Source organism: Carcharhinus amblyrhynchos, chromosome 1, assembly GCF_965287045.1.
Source record: "Carcharhinus amblyrhynchos chromosome 1, sCarAmb.v2.hapA, whole genome shotgun sequence".
NCBI classification, from domain to species: domain Eukaryota; kingdom Metazoa; phylum Chordata; class Chondrichthyes; order Carcharhiniformes; family Carcharhinidae; genus Carcharhinus; species Carcharhinus amblyrhynchos.
The window spans coordinates 137,815,738-137,835,471 of NC_137324.1; the positions used below are offsets into that span (position 1 = coordinate 137,815,738).

Sequence of the window (19,734 nt, forward strand, 5' to 3'; positions counted from 1 at the left end):
AGCTATCATCACTTCCTCAAAACTAGATCACGTTAGTGAAACATGACTCCCCTTCATGAAAGCATGTTGCCTCTTGCTAATACATTCACTTATTTCCAAGTGGAAGTAAACCCTGTCTCAAAGAATCCTCTCCAATAATTTTCCTACCACTGATGTAAAGGTCACTGGTGTGTAATTACCTGGATTATTCTTACTATCCTTTTTAAACAAAGGAACAACATTGTCTATTCTCCAATCCTCTAGAATCTCCCCGGTAGCCAGTGAAGATACAAAGATTTGTCTCAAGGCCCCAGCAATTTTCTCCCTTCCCTGTCTCCTTATTTTGTGGTATATCCCATCAGGCCCTAGGGACTTGTCTACCTTAATGTTTCTCAAGAACCCCAATACCACCTTTTTGATCTCAACATGACTCAAACTATCTCAAACACACCCTTTCCAAGATTCATCCACCAAGTCCTTCTCTATGATGAATACTGATGCCCATTTCCTCCTGGTTCCTTGCGTAGATTCTATCTTGTGCCCTTGAGTGGGCCAACCCTTTCCCTGGCTGCCCTGTTGCTCTTTATATATGTAAAGAAAGCCTTGGAGTTTTCCTTAATCCTGCTGGCCAGTGATTTTTCGTGACCCCTTTTAGCTCTCCTTATGCCTTGCTTAAGTTTCTTTCTACTTTCCTTATATTCCACGCTTGCTTTGTAGGTTCCCAGCCTCTTAGCCTTGATAAATGCTTCTATTTCTCTTTGACTAGGCTCATAATATCTCTCATTATCCAAGGTATCCAAAACTTGCCATACTTACCCTTCATCCTTACAGGAATGTGCTGGTCCTGAATTCCTATCAACTGGCACTTAAAAGCCTCCCACATGCCAGATATTGATTTTGCCCTCAAACATCTGCCCCCAATCTACATTCTTCAGTTCCTGTCTAATGTTGTTGTAATTAGCCTTCCCCTAGTTTAGCACCTTAACTTGAGGACTACACTTTTCTTTATTCGTCAGTACCTTTAAAGCTTACTGAATTGTGGTCACTATTCCCAAACTGCTCCCCTACTGAAATGAGGACCACTGGGCCGGGCTCATTGCCCAATACCAGGTCCAGTATGGCCCCTACCCTAGTTGGACTATCTTTATACTGTTTCAGGAAGCCCTCCTGGATGTTCCTTATAAACTCTGTCCCATCCCTGCCCCTAGCACTAAGTGAGTCCCAGCCACTGGGTGATAAATGCTGGTCTTGCCATCAAACCCACAACCCATGTAAGAAATTTTTTTAAATATTGATGCTCCCGGGTCCCTGATGCTGTGAGGCAGCAATGCTTGCCACTGTGCTGCCCCAAAAGATTTGAGAGAGATATAGAGAATGGGCATGAAAATAGGCAGATGGTCAGCTATGATCGCATTGAATGGTTAAGCAGATTGGACAAGCTATATGATCTACACCTCCTGTTCCTAGTACATAAAAGGAATTCCTTGGTATTTGAAATATATCATTTATAAAGTTTGAGATTTGTTAAGTGTCTTTTTTAGACTTTTGAGTGCTGTAAAGCTAGGTGGTTTTGGCTGAGCATTTTATTTTTTGAATGCAATGTCAAATTCCCATCATACATTTAATACTCTCTTTTTAAGAAAATGGCAGCTTTAATCATATCCAAAATGCAAGCCTACATCTGCTTGAAACTGCTAAACAGCGAATCACTCAACCTAAAGTACCTCGTATCACGAACATAAGAACAAGGAGTAGAAGTAAATTATTCAGCCCCTTGAACCTGCTCCACCATTCAGTAGATCATGGCTGATCGGCTGATCAGTTTGTGTTTCGAGTTCCACATTCTCTTTGTAGGGGGGTTCTTTTACTCCACACATGGTGGTCTCAGCTACCACTTTTGGATGTGTGAGTTTGTCCCACAGGTGGTGTAAATGACAGAAGTGTCACATTGGGATGACTTCACAGGAGAGAGAGAAAGTGGGCCACAGTTTATGCCTGTCCAATGAACCACTTGAGTGAATGTTTTCATAGCACCAGAACCCCTATGGTTCTAGACTCCGGAATTATTTTCTCGCTTTGTGATTCACCAGAATGAAAAGAGAGAGACGATTGGATGACACGAAAGGCCAAATTTTATTTAGGAAAGAATGACACTAACCAAACCTGTCAACATGCACACATAATCAGTTACTATGCTATGGAAGGAAGGGACTATAACAACACAATATATGTTTTCAGATTCGCACAATTTTACACAATTCTCAACCACCCTTCTTCAACACTTTGCTAATTGGGGATTTCTGGGGGCTAGAGATTATACTCACCTATCCGTGGGGTCAAAGGAATAGTATTGCCTTTTAGGGGAAAAAAAGTCAGGGTCATCTTGATACAGTTACGGTTCAGTCAAAGTTGGTTGGGTCTGGTCGTTGATGTCTTCTTTCAATTCTGGGGTTCATTGGTTGGTTGGATGGGCCTGATGGATGAGGTTTTTTCCAGTGCAGGTGGGGGCAACCTCTGGTGGCGGACTTGCAGGATTCTTCTTCTGGTTGGTTCTGTGGTGTCCAATCTTCAGGCCTTGTTGCCAGCTTTTCTTGGTTGCAATAGGCCAGAACAAAGAAAGTTACAGCACAGAAACAGGCCCTTTAGCGCTCCAAGCCTGTACCGACCATGCTGCCCTACTTAACTAAAATCCCTACCCTTCCGGGGACCATACCCTCTATTCCTGTCCCAGAGAAGAGTCTTTGGCTGTAGTCATGAAGAAGTGAGCCAGACTGCTTAAAAGTCGAGTGTCCTCTGGTGGTGTTGATCACTTTCTCATTGAGATGATTTTGCAAGACACCACCTGGGCCCAAACCTGTTGCATTTCACAGACAACTTGGAGTTTATAATGTGTGCTGTCCACAGATGTTGTTCTGTGTAGTTTTGTTCTTTAGTTTCGAGTCAGGTCTAGCCGGGCTCATTTTTGCATATCTAGTGGGCTAGTATTGTCATGATTCATTGTTCTTTGCCAGCTGAAGCAACTCCCAGATGGATTTGAAAGGGCTGTGTATCTCTTTGTCTGTCGATAGCTCATTTGCAACCTTTTTAAGTCCGTGTGTTTTGAAACACAGAATTTTAAGTTTGGCCATGTTTTAGTCAGTTTTGTCCATGTTCCACATTATTGTGTTAATGCACAGAAAATGATGGATTTATCTCATCTTACACCATCTACCCCAAAAGACCTTTGATTATCTTGCCTAACAAGAATCTATCTACCTTCGCTTTTTTAAAAAATATTCAATTCCCCCACTTGCACCACTTTCTGAGACAGAGTTCCAAAGTCGCACGATGCTCTGAAAGAAAAGAATTTACCTCATTCCTATACCATAAAGGTGACCCCTAATTTTAAAACAGTGTCCCCCAGTTCTGGACTCAATCACAAGGGGACATGTTCTTCCTCCGTCTTGCCAAGACTGTTCAGAATCTTGTATACTTCAGTCAAATCACACTTCACTCTTCTGAATTCCAGTGGAAGCAAGCTCAGCCTATCCACCCTTTCATCATAAGACAACCCACTCATTCCAGGTATTGGTAAGTAAACCCCCTTTGAATCACCTCCAATGAATTACATCCTTCCTGAAATAAGGATATACTGTGTTTGAGATGTGGTCTTCCCAGTGCCCTGTATAACTGAAACTTAACATCTTACTTTTTATTCAATTCCTTTTGTAATAAAGGATAGCATTCCATTAACTTCCTTAATTACTTACTGTCGCTGCATATAACATTGGGATTCGTGCACTAGAACATATAGATACCTCCAATTCTGCAGTAAGTACACTGCTTTTTTATTTTTCTTGCCAAAGTGGACAGTTCCACATTTGGGTTTAGGCAAGGTATCCCTTGCAATTTCTAAAATCAACATTTAGTAATCAAATTAATAAAATTAAAATATGAATATCATCAATGTTCTGTGACACGTGAGTACATTTTTACATCAGTGTTCAGATTTAAGAATGGAAGCTCTGCTTCAGATCCATTTTGTTCTGAAATGATACATATTAATTAAGGAGAATATTGCATTGTTAGAGAGCGTGGGCTCGTTGGGCCGAAGGGCCTGTTTCCCGTGCTGGGTTGTTCTTTGTTTAGAAAGGATGTCATGGAGGATCAAGGACAGAATCTATTTGATTAGAGTTAGGAAACAGTAGAGACAGATGTGTATTTTAGGTTCCAATCAGTGGGAAGAATATGGAAGAACAAATTTTCAGGAAAATTAGATGCCAAAACTAGAGAGGTGATAATGAGATGGTTTATTCTAATATAGTGGGATAGTAATGTAAAGGGCAAAGGGAGGGAAGAATTTCTGAAGCGTTCAGGAGAATTTTCTTGATCATAGAATCTCAGAATTGTGCAGAAGAAGGCATTTTGTCCACTGCGTCTGCACCATCTCGCTGGTTCACCTAGTGCTTATTCCTCTTCCTTCTCCCTGTAGCTCTGCATGCTACCTTTTCAGATAACAATACCTTTGAGTGTTTTAGTTGAATTTACCACACTCACTAGACCTTAACCACTCACTTTATGAAAACATTTTTCCTCATCACTTTTGCTTCTTTTGATCTTAAGTTTTTAGTCCAATAGTGAAGGGAAGCATTGCTGGTACTGGAGAATGAGATAGCTCAGTGGCTTAAATGTCACATGGAAACATTTGGGGAATAGTGATAATAGGATTATAATATTTAAATTAACCATAGAATAGGACAAAGAACAATCTGAAATGAGAGAGGGCTGATAAGAGTAATACGGTAGATGCTGTGGAACATCCAAAAGGTGTTTCTATTAATTTATTCATCCGTGGGATGTGCGCGTTGCCAGCTAAGCCAGAATTTATTGCCTGTTCTTAAATGCCCTTGAGAAGGTACTGATTTGATTTGATTTATTATTACCACGTGTTAGTTTACAATGAAAAGCATTGTTTCTTGTGTGCTATGCAGACAAAGCATACCGTTCGTAGAGAAGTAAATTAGAGTGCAGAATGTAGTGCTACAGCCATAGCTACGGTGTGAGAAAGATCAACTTAATATGAGGTAGGTCCATTCAAAAGTCTGATGGCAGCAGGGAAGAAGCTGTTCTTGAGTTGACTGGTACATGTCCTCAGACTTTTGTATCTTTTTCCCAATGGAAGAAGGTGGAAGAGAGTATGTCCGGGGTGCTAGGCATCCTTAATTATGCTGGCTGCTTTTCTGAGGCAGCGGGAAGTGTAGACAGAGTCAATGATGGGGGGCTGATTTGTGTAATGGACTGGACTTCATTCATGACTCTTTGTAGTTTTCTGAGGTCTTAGGCAGAGCAGGAGCTATAGTAAGCTGTGATACAACCAGAAAGAAGGCTTTCTATAGTGCATCTGTATAAATTGATGAGAGTCATAGCTGACATATCACATTTCTTTAGTCTCCTAGGAAAGGAGAGGCATTGGTGGGCTTTCTTAACTATTGCATGGCATGGAGGGACCAGAACACGTTGGTGATCTGGACATCTAGAAACCTGAAACTCTTGACCGTTTCCATTTTGTCTCTATTTTTGTAGATAGGGGGCATGTCCTCTACTATGCTTCCTCAAGTCTATGACTGTCTCCTCCATTTTATTGACATTGAGGGAAACATTATTGTAGTCACACCAGTTCACCAGATTCTCTTTTCTGTACTCCGTCTCATCATTGTTTGAGATCTGATCCAATAAGGTGGTGTCATCAGCAAACTTGAAAACTGGCGAGCTACCTTCCTGAACCTGCTGCAATCCATGTCGTTTGGTACATCCACATAGTGTTAGGAAGAAAGTTCTAGGATTTTGATCCAGCAACACTCAAAAAGCATTGATATAGTTCCATGTCAGGATGCTATGTGACTTGGAGGAGTTTGCAGATGGTAGTGTACCCATGTGTCTGGCACCCTTGTCCTTCTAGGTGGTAGAGTTCATGGGTTCGGAAGATACTGTCAGAGAAGGCTTAGTGAGTTATTGGAGTGCATCGATGGTACATACTTCTGCAACTGTGGCTCAGTGGCAGGGGGAGTGAATGTTTCAGATGTTGGATGTGGTGCCAGTCAAGTGGCTGCTTTGTCCTAGATGGTGTTGAGCTTCTTGAGAGTTGTTGGTGCTACACCATTGGAGTTTGCAAAAGCAACATAAAATAGACTTGCCAGCAAAGTTGAAGCCCACGCAGCTGGTGAAATTTGAAGTTCAATTAATAATATGGAGTTAAAAACTTGTCTCGGTTATAAAAACTATTAAGCCAGTGTCAGTTGCCATAAAAACCCGTCTCATTCATTAATGTCCTTTTTGGGGGAGGAGTCCTGCTGTCCTTAACTGGCCTACCCTACGTGCAATTCCAGACCACAGTAATGTAGTTGACACTTAACTGGCCTCTGAAATAGCCTAAGCAAGCCACTTAGATCAAGGGCAAATGGGAGTGGGCACAAAATCTGGGCTTATCAGTGACACCTACAGCCATCAAAGAATAAATGAAAGGGACTGTGACAGTAAACAGTGATGTTTTCCAGGGGTTGGTACTTGGCCTACTACCTCTCTAATTTGAGGGTGCCACAAATTTTGGAAGTATAATGGACTGTGAGGAGGCCTGTGATAGTTTAAAGAGGACATAAACATGCTGGTGAAATGGACAGACATTTAGCAGAAGGAATTTAATGTAGAGAATTGCAAAATGATTTGTTTTGGTATGAAAAACGTGAAAAGCCAATGTAGCAGAAGGTGGTGGCGTAGTGGTATTGTCACTTGATAGTAACCGAGAGACCCAGGGTAATGCTCTGAGGACTGGGTTTCAAATCCCACCACGGCAGATGGTAGAATTTAAAAACTCAACAAAATATCTGGAATTAAAAGTCTAATGATGACAATGTCAATTGTCATAAAAATCCATCTGGTTCACTAATGGCTTTTTAGGGAAGGAAACCTGCTGCCATTACATGGTCTGGCCTACATGCGATTCTAGGCCCACAGCAATGTAATTGATTCATAAATGCCCTCAGTTGTATTCAGCTACTACAAATGAAACAAAAAGGAATGAAACAAAAAGACCACTCAGCATCGATCTAGGAAATGACAATGACAAGCTCAGCCCTGCTGACCCTGTAAAGTCATTCTTGTTAATGTCTGAGGGCTTGTGCCAACATTGGGAGAGCTACTCAAGCAACAGCCTGAGGTAATCATACAAACGGAATCATACCTGACAGATAATGCCCCAAACATCACCATCACCATTCCTGGGTATGTTCTGTATCATTGGCAGGCCAGACCCAGCAGAGGTGGTGGCAAGATGGTATATAATTGGAAGGGTGTTGCCCTAGCAGACCTCCACATCAACACTGGCACTCTGGACACTATGAACTCTCATGGCAGGGTGAACATAGACATAGATAGGACAACATGATTGGCGCAGGCTTGGTGGGTCAAAGGGCCTGTTCCTGTGCTGTTGTTTGATCACTCAGTAACAAATACAATTGAATTTCTTAGGTCAACAATGTTACTGGTCATGGATTCTGTGGACCTCAAAGAGGAAATGCTGGAAAATCCCAGTACATCTGGCAGCATCTAGAAGGAGAGAAAAGAGCTGATGTTTTGAGTCCAGATGACTCTTTGTCAAAGCTTTGACAAAGGATTATCTGGATTCAATGCCAGCTCTTTTCTCTCCTTGCAAATGTTGCTAGACCTGCTGAGATTTTCCAGTATTTTCTCTTTTGGATTTCACATTCCAGCATCTGCAGTAATTTGCTTTTATTTATGGATTCTGTGGATCCTTCCATGGCTTATGGCCCAATCCTAGAGCCGCAACATCAACCGCACACTTGGCAGTTGTTCCCGGGAGGTGGAATTGGTCCATGGACTCGATCTCTGGTATTCCTCTTGCTTCTTTTCCACGCCTCCTCTCACCATCGGGTGGCCTTGAAGAATTGTGTCCCTTTAATCAGGAGATTCCTCCAAGTAAGTCTCTTCTGAGCAAGAGTCTGCCAGACATTGACATCTGTGTTGCATTTCTTGAGGTAAGCCTTCCGGGTGTCTTTGGAGCACTTCCTTTGTCTTCCTCTTATTCTGGAGTCTTCCTTGAGCTTAGTGAGGAGGATTTGCTTTGGCATTTGGGACTCTGATGTCCTAAGCATTTGGCTATCCCACTGATGCTGGTTTTGGATAATCATGGCTTCGATGCTGGTGCTCTTGGCTTCTTCAAGGACGCTGATATTAGTAAGCCTGTCCTCCTAGTTGATGCAGAGGATCTGTCAGACAGTATTGATGGCACCTGTCCAAGACTTTCAGGTGGCATCTGTACGTAGTACAAGTTCCTGAGTTATAAAGAAGAGTTGGGAGGATGACTGCCTTGTACACAAGGATCTTGGTGTTAGCATGAATGTCGTGGTCATCGAAGACTCTCAACCTTGGCATCCAAAAACGGTGCTCAAGGATTGGATACAATATTGGATCTCTGCATTCATACCAGTCGTAGATAAAAGGTGGACCTCTAAGTAGGGGAAATGTTCCGCGTTTGGAAGGGTTTCTCCATTGATCTTGATGGAGAAAGAGACATAGTGGTTAGCACTACTGCCTTACAGCACCAGGACCTGGATTTGATTCCTGGCTTGGGTCACTGTCTGTGTGGAGTTTGTTCATTCTTCCTGTGTCTGCATGGGTTTCCTCCCACAGTCCAAAGATGTGCAGGTTAGGTGCATTGCCCATGTTAAATTCTCCCTTGGTGTAGCTGAATAGGTGCCAGAGTGTGGCGACTAGGGGATTTTCACAGTAACTTCATTACAGTGTGAATGTAAGCCTACTTGTGACTAATAAATAAACTATAGACCAAATCTTGTTCTGGGATGGGCTGGTAAAGCATTTGAATCTCCTTGAAGTCAAGACTGATTCTTTTGGTATGCTTCTGCAAAGATATAAGCCTTCTTACCTACCTTTGTGTCATCACAAAATTTAGCAATCACATCTTCAGTCCCTTCATCCAAGTAATTGTACGAATTGTGAAAGGTTGAAGCCCCAGCACTGATTCCTGTGACATATCACTTGACACATCTTGCCATCCAGAAAAAAATTCATTTATGCTAACATTATTTCCTGTTAGCTAGCCAATCTTCAATAAATGCCAATATGTTATTCCCCCTATACATGAGCTTTTGTTTTCCACAATAATCTTTGATGTGGCACCTTTCAAATGCCTTCTGGAAATCTTAACTATCCACGGGTTCCCCTTTATCCACAGCACATGTGACTCCTACGAAGGTCTAATGTTAAATAGTTAAAATTTGGTGCTGATGTGGCTGATTGGCAGTCATTTCTTTCTTTCTTTCTCAATTCTTAAATCTTGTTGGTTAATGATGCATGGTTGCTTGTCCTGTTCATTCAGTTCCCTGATGCTTTGTGGCTTTCACGTCACCATTGACAACTTTCATTTCCAACAATGTTGTGGTGCAAATTTGTTTTTGAGCCAAATGAAGCAGGGGCAAGTATAACTAATGGTGCATTTCTTTAGATGCCCTATTAGAGCAGAATCTGGCCCATTAACCAAGCTGTTTAATTACTAGTTGTGAAGTTTAAATTAATATATAAACTTTCAATATAAGACTGCCCTTTTCCAAAATCTTTCTATCGGGTATAATTTTTATTTAGTGTTTTTAACTAACCAACACAATGGTAGTTTTAATTTAAATAATTTTGTAATAGTTTTGTCTTGGTGCTGACGTAGAAAATGAGTTGAGATATCCGTTAACTTTTACCATCACAAGGTTCTGATTCGTGGTTACCCGCAGATCGGACCAAAGAACACACCCGTCAACTCAACACTCTGATCAAGACCTTTGACCCGGACCTTCAGAGCACCACCCGTGCTCTCATCCCACATACTCCCTGCGTTGGAGGTCTCTACTGCCTCCCAAAGCTACACAAGGCAAACATACCCGGTCATCCCATCATATCGGGCAATGGGACCCTGTGCGAGAACGTCCCTGGCTATGTCGAGGGCATCCTGAAACCCATTGTACAAAGAACCCCCAGCTTTTGTTGCAACACTGCGGACTTCCTACAGAAACTCAGCACACATGGAGCAGTTGAACCATTGTGGGCATCCCTCACAATGATGACATTGCTGCAACTGCCTCAGTACTCAACGCCGACAATTGCCAGTTTCCAGATGCAATTTTACAAGTCATCCGCTTCATCCTGGACCACAATGTCTTCACCTTCAACAACCAGTTCTTCATCCAGACACGGGGACCAAATTTGCATCTCAATATGCCAAAATCTTCATGCACAGGTTCAAACAAGACTTCTTCACCGCACAGACCCTTCAACTGATACTATACACTAGATACATCGATGACATTTTCTTCCTTTGGATTCATGGTGAACAATCATAAACAACTATATGATGACATCAACAAGTTCCATCCCACCGTCAGACTCACCATGAACTACCCTCCGGAATCAGTTGCATTCTTGAACGCACGCATCTCCATCAAGGACGGTCACCTCAACACTTCACTGTATCGCAAGCCAACGGATAACTTCACAATGCTCCATTTCTGCAGCTTCCACCCTAAGCCATTAAAGAAGCCATCCCCTACGGACAAACCGTCTATATACACGGGATCTGCTCAAATGAGGAGGGTCGCAACAGACACCTCCCAGATGCTGAAAGATGCCCTCATAAGAACAGAATATGGCGCTTGACTCATCGATTGACAGTTCCAACGCGCCACTGCGAAAAACCAACAGACCTCAGAAGACAAACGGGACACGGCGGACAGAGTACCCTTCGTCGTCCAGTACTTCCCCGGAGCGGAGAAGCTGCAACATCTTCTCCGGAGCCTTCAACATGTCATTGAAGATGAACATCTTAGCAAGACCATCCCCACACCCCACAACCTCAAACAGACCATTGTCCGCAGCAAACTACCCAGGCTTCAGGAGAACAGTGACCACGACACCACACAACCTTGCCACAGCAACCTCTGCAAGACGTGCAGGATCATCGACACAGATGCCATCATCTCACGTGGGAACACCATCCATCAGGTACACAGTACGTACTCTTGCAATTCGGCTAACGTTGTCTATCTGATACGCTGAAGGAAAGGATGTCCCAAGGTGAGGTACACTGGGGAGACCATACGGATGCTACAACAATGGATGAATGAACACCGCTTGACAATCACCAGGCATGAATGTTCTCCTCCTGTTGGGGAACACTTCAGTGGTCACAAACATTCGGCCTCTGATCTTCGGGTAAATGTTCCCCAAGGCGGCCTTCATGATTCACGACAATGCAGAGTTGCTGAGAAGAGACTGATAGCCAAGTTCTGTACACAAGAGGATGGCCCCAACCAGGATCTTGGGTTCATGTCACACTATAACCCCCATATCTTGCTTGGGCTTGCAAAATCTCACTAACTGTCCTGTCTGGAAACAATACACTTCTTTTTAACCTGTGCTTAACACTCTTTCCACTCACATTGTCTGTACCTTTTAAGATTTGATTACCTGTAAAGTCTTGCATTCCAAGCATTATTTTGTAACTTGCGTTTGTGTCTTTATATGCCCTGTTTGTGAACAGAACTCCCAGTTAACTGACGAAGGAGCAGCGCTCCAAAAGCTAGTGGTGTTTGCTACCAAATAAACCTGTTGGACTTATAACCTGGTGTTGTGAGACTTCTTACGATTGTTAAAAGTGCATATTCTATTTAAATTAATTTCCAGTCTACTCCACTTCATGTTTTGAACTCAGCTCAGCTGACCCTTCAGAGAAATGAAAATGAAATAAAGAATAAAGCTACCTTTACTTCTATGGACTCGATGTTGTGATGCATTTGAGAGTAATGAATACTGTACCACACACTGTGGGAACTTCTAGAAGTTTTTTTTTTACATCACCCGATGTTTCACAAAAGTGGTGATATAAAGAATAAAATGCACTCAGCATTTTTGTTTTCAAACTGCTTTTAGTCATGAATCCCAGACAGCAGCTGAGTTCACAATTGATCCATCAACATAGTAGATTCATTGCAGGAACACTGAAAGCTATTTTTTTTTTTCATTTTAAACTAAATGAAGTGTTGTAAAAATGTGAATGGATGTTAACGGAATTAGTGGTTTTTGAGATTAATGCATGTGTTTGAAAGCTGTTTCTTCAGCGATGTGGGTGGCAGGTTATGCAAATGCATAATAGATTGCTGTTAACTCTTTACAGTTTCAGTAAGTGTTCAACCACTTGGAAAATTTTACTGCTGTCTCCATTGTATGAGCTCAATCCAATCTGGTATTCTCAACTATCTTAGAAAATGATGTAATTATATACATCTAAACACACGTTTGTCTGTAATGTACTTTCCAGAATGAAAAACATATTAATCTTTAGCTAAAAATACAAATTTTACTTAGATGCTCACTTTAATGTCAATGGGCATTCTTTTAAGTCAATACATCAATATACAAGCAGGTTTCACATTCAGTTTAATGTACTTTACTTTTATATTAATGGTCAATGAACTGGTTCAAAGTTATAAAATGAATGATATGTGCATATAATCAACCATATAGCAAAGTTTGTCAGAAAGGCTTTTCTATAGCTAAACAGTGCATGGATGAAATATTATAGTTGAAAGTCTATTTGGGCATTTTACAGCCAAGTTAAACAATTACCCTTTAATTCAACATTGCATTTTTTTTACATTTGGTGGCAGTTTGATCATTTGCCTAGCTTTCCTCGAGCAATACTTCGGCGCTTAAACAAAAAAGCACAGTGTACATTTTTTACTTTTCTTTCCTGTTTTTGTTGGAAGGACTAGAATATTGAGAAAGCAACATTAAAATTTTTAATTCCATTTAATATTTCCATTCTATGATGTGTGCAGTTTTTGTGTTCTGACTGTTTCTTTTGTTCTTTCCTCCCCTACCCCATACACAACATTCATATAATTTTCTTTACTTCATTTATCCCCAAGAGCTCCAGTTGCTCCAAAAAAACATCCCAGCCTGATATTTGAGCATGGAGTTGTTGGGAGCTGGCTGGCTTCATCTTAATTAAAGTGCTAACACAGCTCAGTGGTAACATTCTTGCCTCAGAAGGTTATTGGTTCAAGCCCCATTCTGGGATAACACATAATCCAGGCTGATAACGTACTGCAGGACTGTACTGTTCAAGGTGCTGCTGATGAGACATTAATTGAATTGTTTCGATGTACAAGATGTAATAGAAGCACATAGTGGTTCAGACAACCCAAAATGGGTGGAATTCATTGACATTAATTTTCTGATATGAATTTCCTGCTAACAAGGTTCTGTGCCAGAAGCACACAGTGAAAACATGTTCCCTATTTTGTAATTGTGCCAAATTTATTTAAAAACAGGTGTATGTTTCTATTGTTTTTGATCGACAAATTACATTTATGTGTAATGCCCATATGTAATAGCGCAAAGCATTTTGAGTCTTGTATAATTTTGCTGATTGGGACTGGTGAAGGTCTGGTTAAACGCTAACAGCTTGAAGGACATGTCCTTTACTAAAATTCTGTATTCCTTCTTAGGCAGCTCCTTTTGAGTTGAGAATGACTTGCTTCCACACTAAAAGCAAGTTCTCAGGAGACTGGGGCGTCAAATACACAACCTACAATCTTTGTTTCAGAGGGGCACGGATGGTAGTTGGAGAAGCAGGAATGTGGGTGCCCAAGATTACCATACACTCTTTTTGCTATTGATGCTTGGCTTCAGCTTGCTCTTGGCAATGAAATTCGTGGTTCAGCTCCTTCCAAGATCCTTTTTCCTCGATTTTGGCAGTCTCAGGTCAGGATCTCCCAGGTGTCAGTGGGGATGTTGCACTTTTAAAAGGAGGATTTAAAGGTCTCTCTGAAGTGTTTCCTCTGCCTGTCTGGGGATTTTGTTTGCCATGTTGAAGCTCCAAGTAATGCTTATTTTGGAAGTGTCATGTCAGGCTCACCCAGTGAAGCTGATTGACTGTGGTCAAGGTTTCAATGCTCTAGATGTTGGCCTGAGTGAGAACACTGATGTTTGTGCACCCATTTGCAGGATCTCACAGAGGTGGATATGGTGGTATTGCTCCATGGTTTGAGATGCCTGTTGTGCATATTCCACATCTCTGAGCCAAAAAGGAGGGTGCTGTCACCTGTGCTCTGTAGACCATGAAATTGGTACCATGTGCGAGGCCTTCAAACACATTTTTTTCCTCATATGGGAAGAATATGCTGGCACTCTGAAGGCAGTGTTGAACCTCATCAACAATGTCTGCCCTTGTTGACAGTAGGATCAGCAGTATGAAAAGTGGTATATGTTGTCCAAGGCCTCATTGTGAAGATTGATAATTGAAGGACAGTACTATATGGTGGGGACAGGTTGGTAAAGTGCTTACGGATGTTTAATGTAAGGTCCATGTTCTCGTACACCTCCATGTTGATGGTGGCTTGGATCTTGGCCTCCATGTCGGTTCAAATGCAAGCATTGTTTGCATAATGTAGTTCAATTACAGGGTGGGACAACCTTGTATCTGGCCTGCAAGTGACGAAGGTTGAATAGATTACCGCTTTCTTTCGTAGTTTAGCCCCACTCCAGGGGGGAGCTTGCTGAGGGAGGGATGGAGCATTGCAGCAAGGAAGATTGAGAAGCTGTTTGGTGCAGTAACACAGCCTTACTTGATCCCAGTCTGAGTGTGAATTGCTTCTGTGGTGGATCCATTGGTCAAGATCACAGCTTCCATGTCTTCGTGGAGCAGGCAGAGAATAGTGACAAACATTTTTGGGGCTGAAACAGAGGAGGATGCTGCATAATTCCTCATGTAGTATGTGTGTCCTGTTATTCTCTTTGCAAATTAATGCTAGTTTTCTGTATTTTTAATAAATCAGTTTGTATAGTTGTCCAGTTTATTTTCAGATGAGACTGATGACCAACAGCCAACATTTCAAGGAGGAATTTGGAACTGTTAACAATTGCTATTTTTAAAAAAAGGGTAGTTTGAAGCTTGCTTTTTAGTGGCACATCTGTCCTGTTTACTTTTTGGAAAAACTTGCAGTTATTCTACTGGATTTCTTGCTTGCGCTAAGGTGGCAATGATATTAATACCCTTTCATAATTGAATTACAGCAACTGGAACTGGTGGAGCCCAGCGGATGGATTCATGTTCCACTCACTGATGTCAACAAGAAGCCAATCCGTACGTTTATGATACAGATTGCTGTACTAGCCAATCATCAAAATGGAAGAGACACTCATATGAGACAAATTAAAGTCTACACTCCAGTGGAAGAAAGCTCAATTGGCAAATTTCCGAGATGTACCACCATAGATTTCATGATGTATCGCTGCATTAGATGACTGGACATTAAGGCAAATGTTGTTTTGATGCACTCTGAAAATAGCTATAATTTTGGTATTTTTTTGTTAATTGTTGTAAAAATCATTGGAGGCAAAATAAAAATGATGCCTCAAGCCATTCTCTTTGGTCATCATAGTTGTTGTGGAAAAACCTATGACCCTGACATGTCCTGCCTTTCTACCAGATCGAAGCTACAGGATGGTAAGACAGGCCTGAGGGGGTTAACTTTTAGCTCATGGACCCTGCCAAAGAGCTTATAATAAATAAAGTCCCCTCATTTGTTTTCCAGATCAATTGTAATTTGTTGCAAAGCAGTACACAGAGAACTTTTCCCTCACCCTTCCCAGAAACGTTAACAGAAAGCTAACTGAATTAAAATGCTACATCTTTGCGAAAGTCCCACAGAACAAAATTGCCAATTTATGATACTAAAAAAGTGGCTAGCAATTCGCATTTATCCATGGACGGAATCCCCTCACTCAAGTAAACCTTATGTCAAATGTAGCACATGGATGAATTTCAAACCACAAATCTGTATTTGGATGCTCTAATTACCTTTTCTACATTATCTTAAGTTGCCATTGAAGTTCGCAATGGAAAGTTGTTGTACGTAACCAGAATAAAATCCAATTCAGTGATAATCCGTGCATTTGGATCCTCCTACTCTTTCCCTGCTTGAAATATTGACAAAAAGAGAAGTCACATCTCAGTGTCTGACAATGACAGTAACAGCAAACAATTTGAGCAGAATTTGATACATTGGTGTTGTGCCAGATGTTAAATGCAAATAGTCTGGACTGGGAAGTGAAACCACTGACTTCCAGCTTTAATGGAGGCAGGATGAAGGGCAGGCACTCAATTTACTCTCAGGAAGCGGAATAGTTATTTAAATATAATAATGAGACTGTAGTCCTTCATTTTAAGTCATTCAATTTTAAACAATTTGCGGCCAAGTTTCCTAGCTCTAGACAAGAAGGGTTGAATCCATGAAGAAAGTACCAAGAAGCACTGCTTATGGGTCAGTGGGAGTTCTAAATAAGCTAGTTGGAATCACAAAAATCACCTGGCGTTTTGGGAGGGAAAGCTTGGAAACATTTCCCTCATGCTGTGGGTAGCACAGTGGAACAATCCCATTAAAAGCAGTGTCGATTCTGACTCCATTTAAAATTTGAGAATGATATATTTTTAACCAAAGATATGGAACCAAGCTGGGTAAATGAAGATACAGATTGGCATTGAATAGATGGAACAGAATGCTCTACTCCTGTACTTATACCAGTATGAGACTCATTGTTGAACTTTGTGCTTGAATTGATATGACCAATGATACTTTCATCCATCATTGTTTATACACTTTTCAGGAGCCTCAGAAATTTACAACACAAAAACAAGTTTGTGTTCTTTGAAAAGGGAGTTGTGTGTTTAGTTCCAAATCCCTGCTGTCTGTCCGTAACCTGAAAGTTTGTCATCCTCATCTAACTCGTTCTAAAATTATTTATGGAATCAACTTCTGCCACATTTCATGAAAAGCATGCCCATATCCAGACAAATTAATGAAAATTAATTTCACCTTCTCTCCCTTTCTTTTGTCAATGATTTTAAAATCTATGATATCTGGTTATTGACCTGCTCAGCAAAAGAGTTTTTCTCCAAAAACTCCTTTTAAAATATTTCTATCTTAAAACCATCTATTAGGTGCCGTAATCTTAGATATTTCAAGGAAAACATCCTAACTTTTTCAACCTATCCTCATAACTGAAATCACACATTATTGTTAACATTCCCTGTGTGGTTTTTAAAGCCTTTACATCTTTCCTGAAGTATGTTCACGATATGCCAGCTGAGGTCTGTGAAGCAATTTATAAAGTTCTAGCATGATCTCTGCTTTATGTTCTATACCTCTATGTATAACACCAAGCAACGTGTGTGCTTTATCAGTTTGTCCTGTCACCTTTAAGAAATTTTGTAATGTGGGTAAATGTCTCTGCTCATTTACACTTCCAAATTGTGCCATTTGTAGTATACTGTCTTTCCATACTACTACTTCCATTGTGCAACACTTCACACTATTCAGCATTGCATTTAATCTGTTGTATTTCTGCCAAATTCACCATCCTGAAACATCCAATTATTTTCATTACTATCTCCTATTTTGTCAAGTTTCATGTCATCTGCAAACTCTGTGGACTCCCCAAGTCCACATTTAGATTCTTCATAAAAATCGAAAAGAGCCATGGACTCTTCCTATCTCATGGGGAACACCACTGCAAACCATTGCCTAGACTGAAAAACATCCATCCATAACTTTGCTTCCCGTTACTGAGCAAAATACTTCCTCATACCATTATTTTCCCTTAATTTCATGGGCTTCAATCTTCATAACAAGCCTCCTATGTGGCAATTTGGATTCCTTCCAAAAGTCTATATAAACATTGAGTGCAGCACCTTAATCAACATTTTCTGTTACCTCATCAAAGAATAAGACACAGTTTGCCTTTAACAAATCCCTCTTTCTCTCGCAGTCCCTCTGAGTGCTTGCTAAGAGGAGACAGAGAGTAGTAATGGAGGGGTCCTTTTCTAGCTAGAGGTCTGTCACTAGTGGTGTGCCGCAGGGCTCAGTACTGGGACCTCTTTTTGTAGTATATATGAATGATTTGTGGAAGAGGGAATAAGTGGTGTGATCAGCAAATTTGCTGATGACACTAAGATGGCTGGATTGGCAGGCAGTGAGGAGCAGTGTCTGGCAATACAACGGGATATAGATAGGCTGGTATATTGGGCAGATATATGGCAAATGGAGTTTAATCCGGATAAATGTGAGGTGATGCATTTTGGCCGGAATAATGTACGGGGGAGTTATATGACAAAGGGTAAGCCCATAAAGAGTATAGAAATGCAGCGTGACCTGGGGGTGCAAGTGCACAAGTCTTTGAAGGTGGCAGTACAAGTGGAGAAGGCTGTGAAGAAAGCCTATGGGATGTTAGCCTTTATAGGAAGGGGTATAGAATATAAGAGCTGGAGTCTAATGTTGCAGTTGTATAGAACGTTGGTTAGGCCGCATTTGGAGTACTGCATCCAGTTCTGGTCACCTTACTACCAGAAGGACATGGAGACTCTGGAGACAGTGCAGAGAAGGTTTACCAGGATGTTGCCTGGTATGGAAGGACTGGGGTATGAGGAAAGATTGAGCAAATTGGGGCTGTTTTCCCTTGAAAGACGACGACTGAGGGGGGATCTAATAGAAGTATATAAGATTATGAAGGGTATAGATAGAGTAAACAGAGGTAAGCTATTTCCTGTGTTAGAGACACACAGCATGAGGGGCCATGGGCTTAAGGTGAGGGGGGAGAGGCATAACACGGATATTAGAGGGAAGTTTTTCACACAGAGGGTAGTGGGGGTATGGAATGCTCTGCCAAGTAAGGTGCTGGAGGCAGGCATGCTGGAGTTGTTTAAGAGTAACTTAGACAGGCACATGAGTGGGTTGGAGATGGGTAGATATAGGAGATTGTTTTAAATAAGGTTCATTAGCATTGGGACATCCCTGGTAATGTAAAAGGATGTGGAATGATAATAATGTTTTTTCTCTTTTAATTCACAGGTTTTAAGTCGGTCCGCCTTGTTGTCCAACGAGGGGCATACACGCGATGGGTCGTACTTGGGTTGCTCTTGAATGTTCGAGATTGGCCTAGTGCTTCACGTTGTTAGTGTGTGCTTAAACTGGACCAGATGCTGGGCAACACGACAGCTCAGTGACTATCACTGTTTGCTGTGCAGACACATGGATTTGGGCCAGTGTCTGTGGGAGTTTGCACATTCTCCCCGTGCTTGCGTGGGTTTTCCCTGGGTGCTCCGGTTTCCTCCCACACCCCAAAGATATGCTATTAGGCTGATTGGAAGTAATAAATTGTCCCTAAATTAGTTTCCCTCAATGTGGATTGCCATAAAACAAGGGTCATGGGTGGAGGGGGGGGACTGGTAATGTTAAAATGGCGGCGCGGGCTCGTTGGGCCGAAGGGCCTGTTTCCCGGGCTGTTTCTGTTCTTTGTTCTTCTTTGAGTGAGAATGACTTGTTTTCAGGTGCCTGAGGAGTCCAATGTGTGACCTACAAACTCTGTCACAGGTGGGACAGATGGTGGTCAGAGGGGGCGGTGCTTGGGTGGCCAAACACTCTGTGTTAGGCTTAAGCTTGTTCTTAACAATAGAACTTGGGTTTAGCTCCTCCCCAAATGCTTTTCCTCCATTTCAGATGTCTTGACCAGAAATTCCCAGGTGTCAATGGGAATATTGCACTTTTTCAAGGAGGCTTTGAAGGTGTCCTTAAAGTGTTTCCTCTGCCCTCCTGGGGCTCACTTGCCGTGTCAAGGCTCCAAGTAGACTACTTGTTTCAG

General features: G+C 41.6%; 1 protein-coding gene across 6 annotated transcripts in view; it reads left to right on the top strand.

Annotated features, from left to right (window-relative positions):
- Positions 1–15,755, top strand: part of anapc10 (anaphase promoting complex subunit 10) — a 55,293-nt gene extending 39,538 nt beyond the window's left edge. For all 6 annotated transcript variants that reach the window (XM_080199606.1, XM_080199573.1, XM_080199617.1 and 3 more), the window contains one exon: positions 15,112–15,755. In XM_080199606.1, coding sequence (XP_080055732.1) covers positions 15,112–15,342 — 231 coding nt within the window. In that variant the 3' untranslated portion in view covers positions 15,343–15,755. The remainder of the gene's footprint in view (positions 1–15,111) is intronic.
- Positions 15,756–19,734: the final 3,979 nt, after the last annotated feature.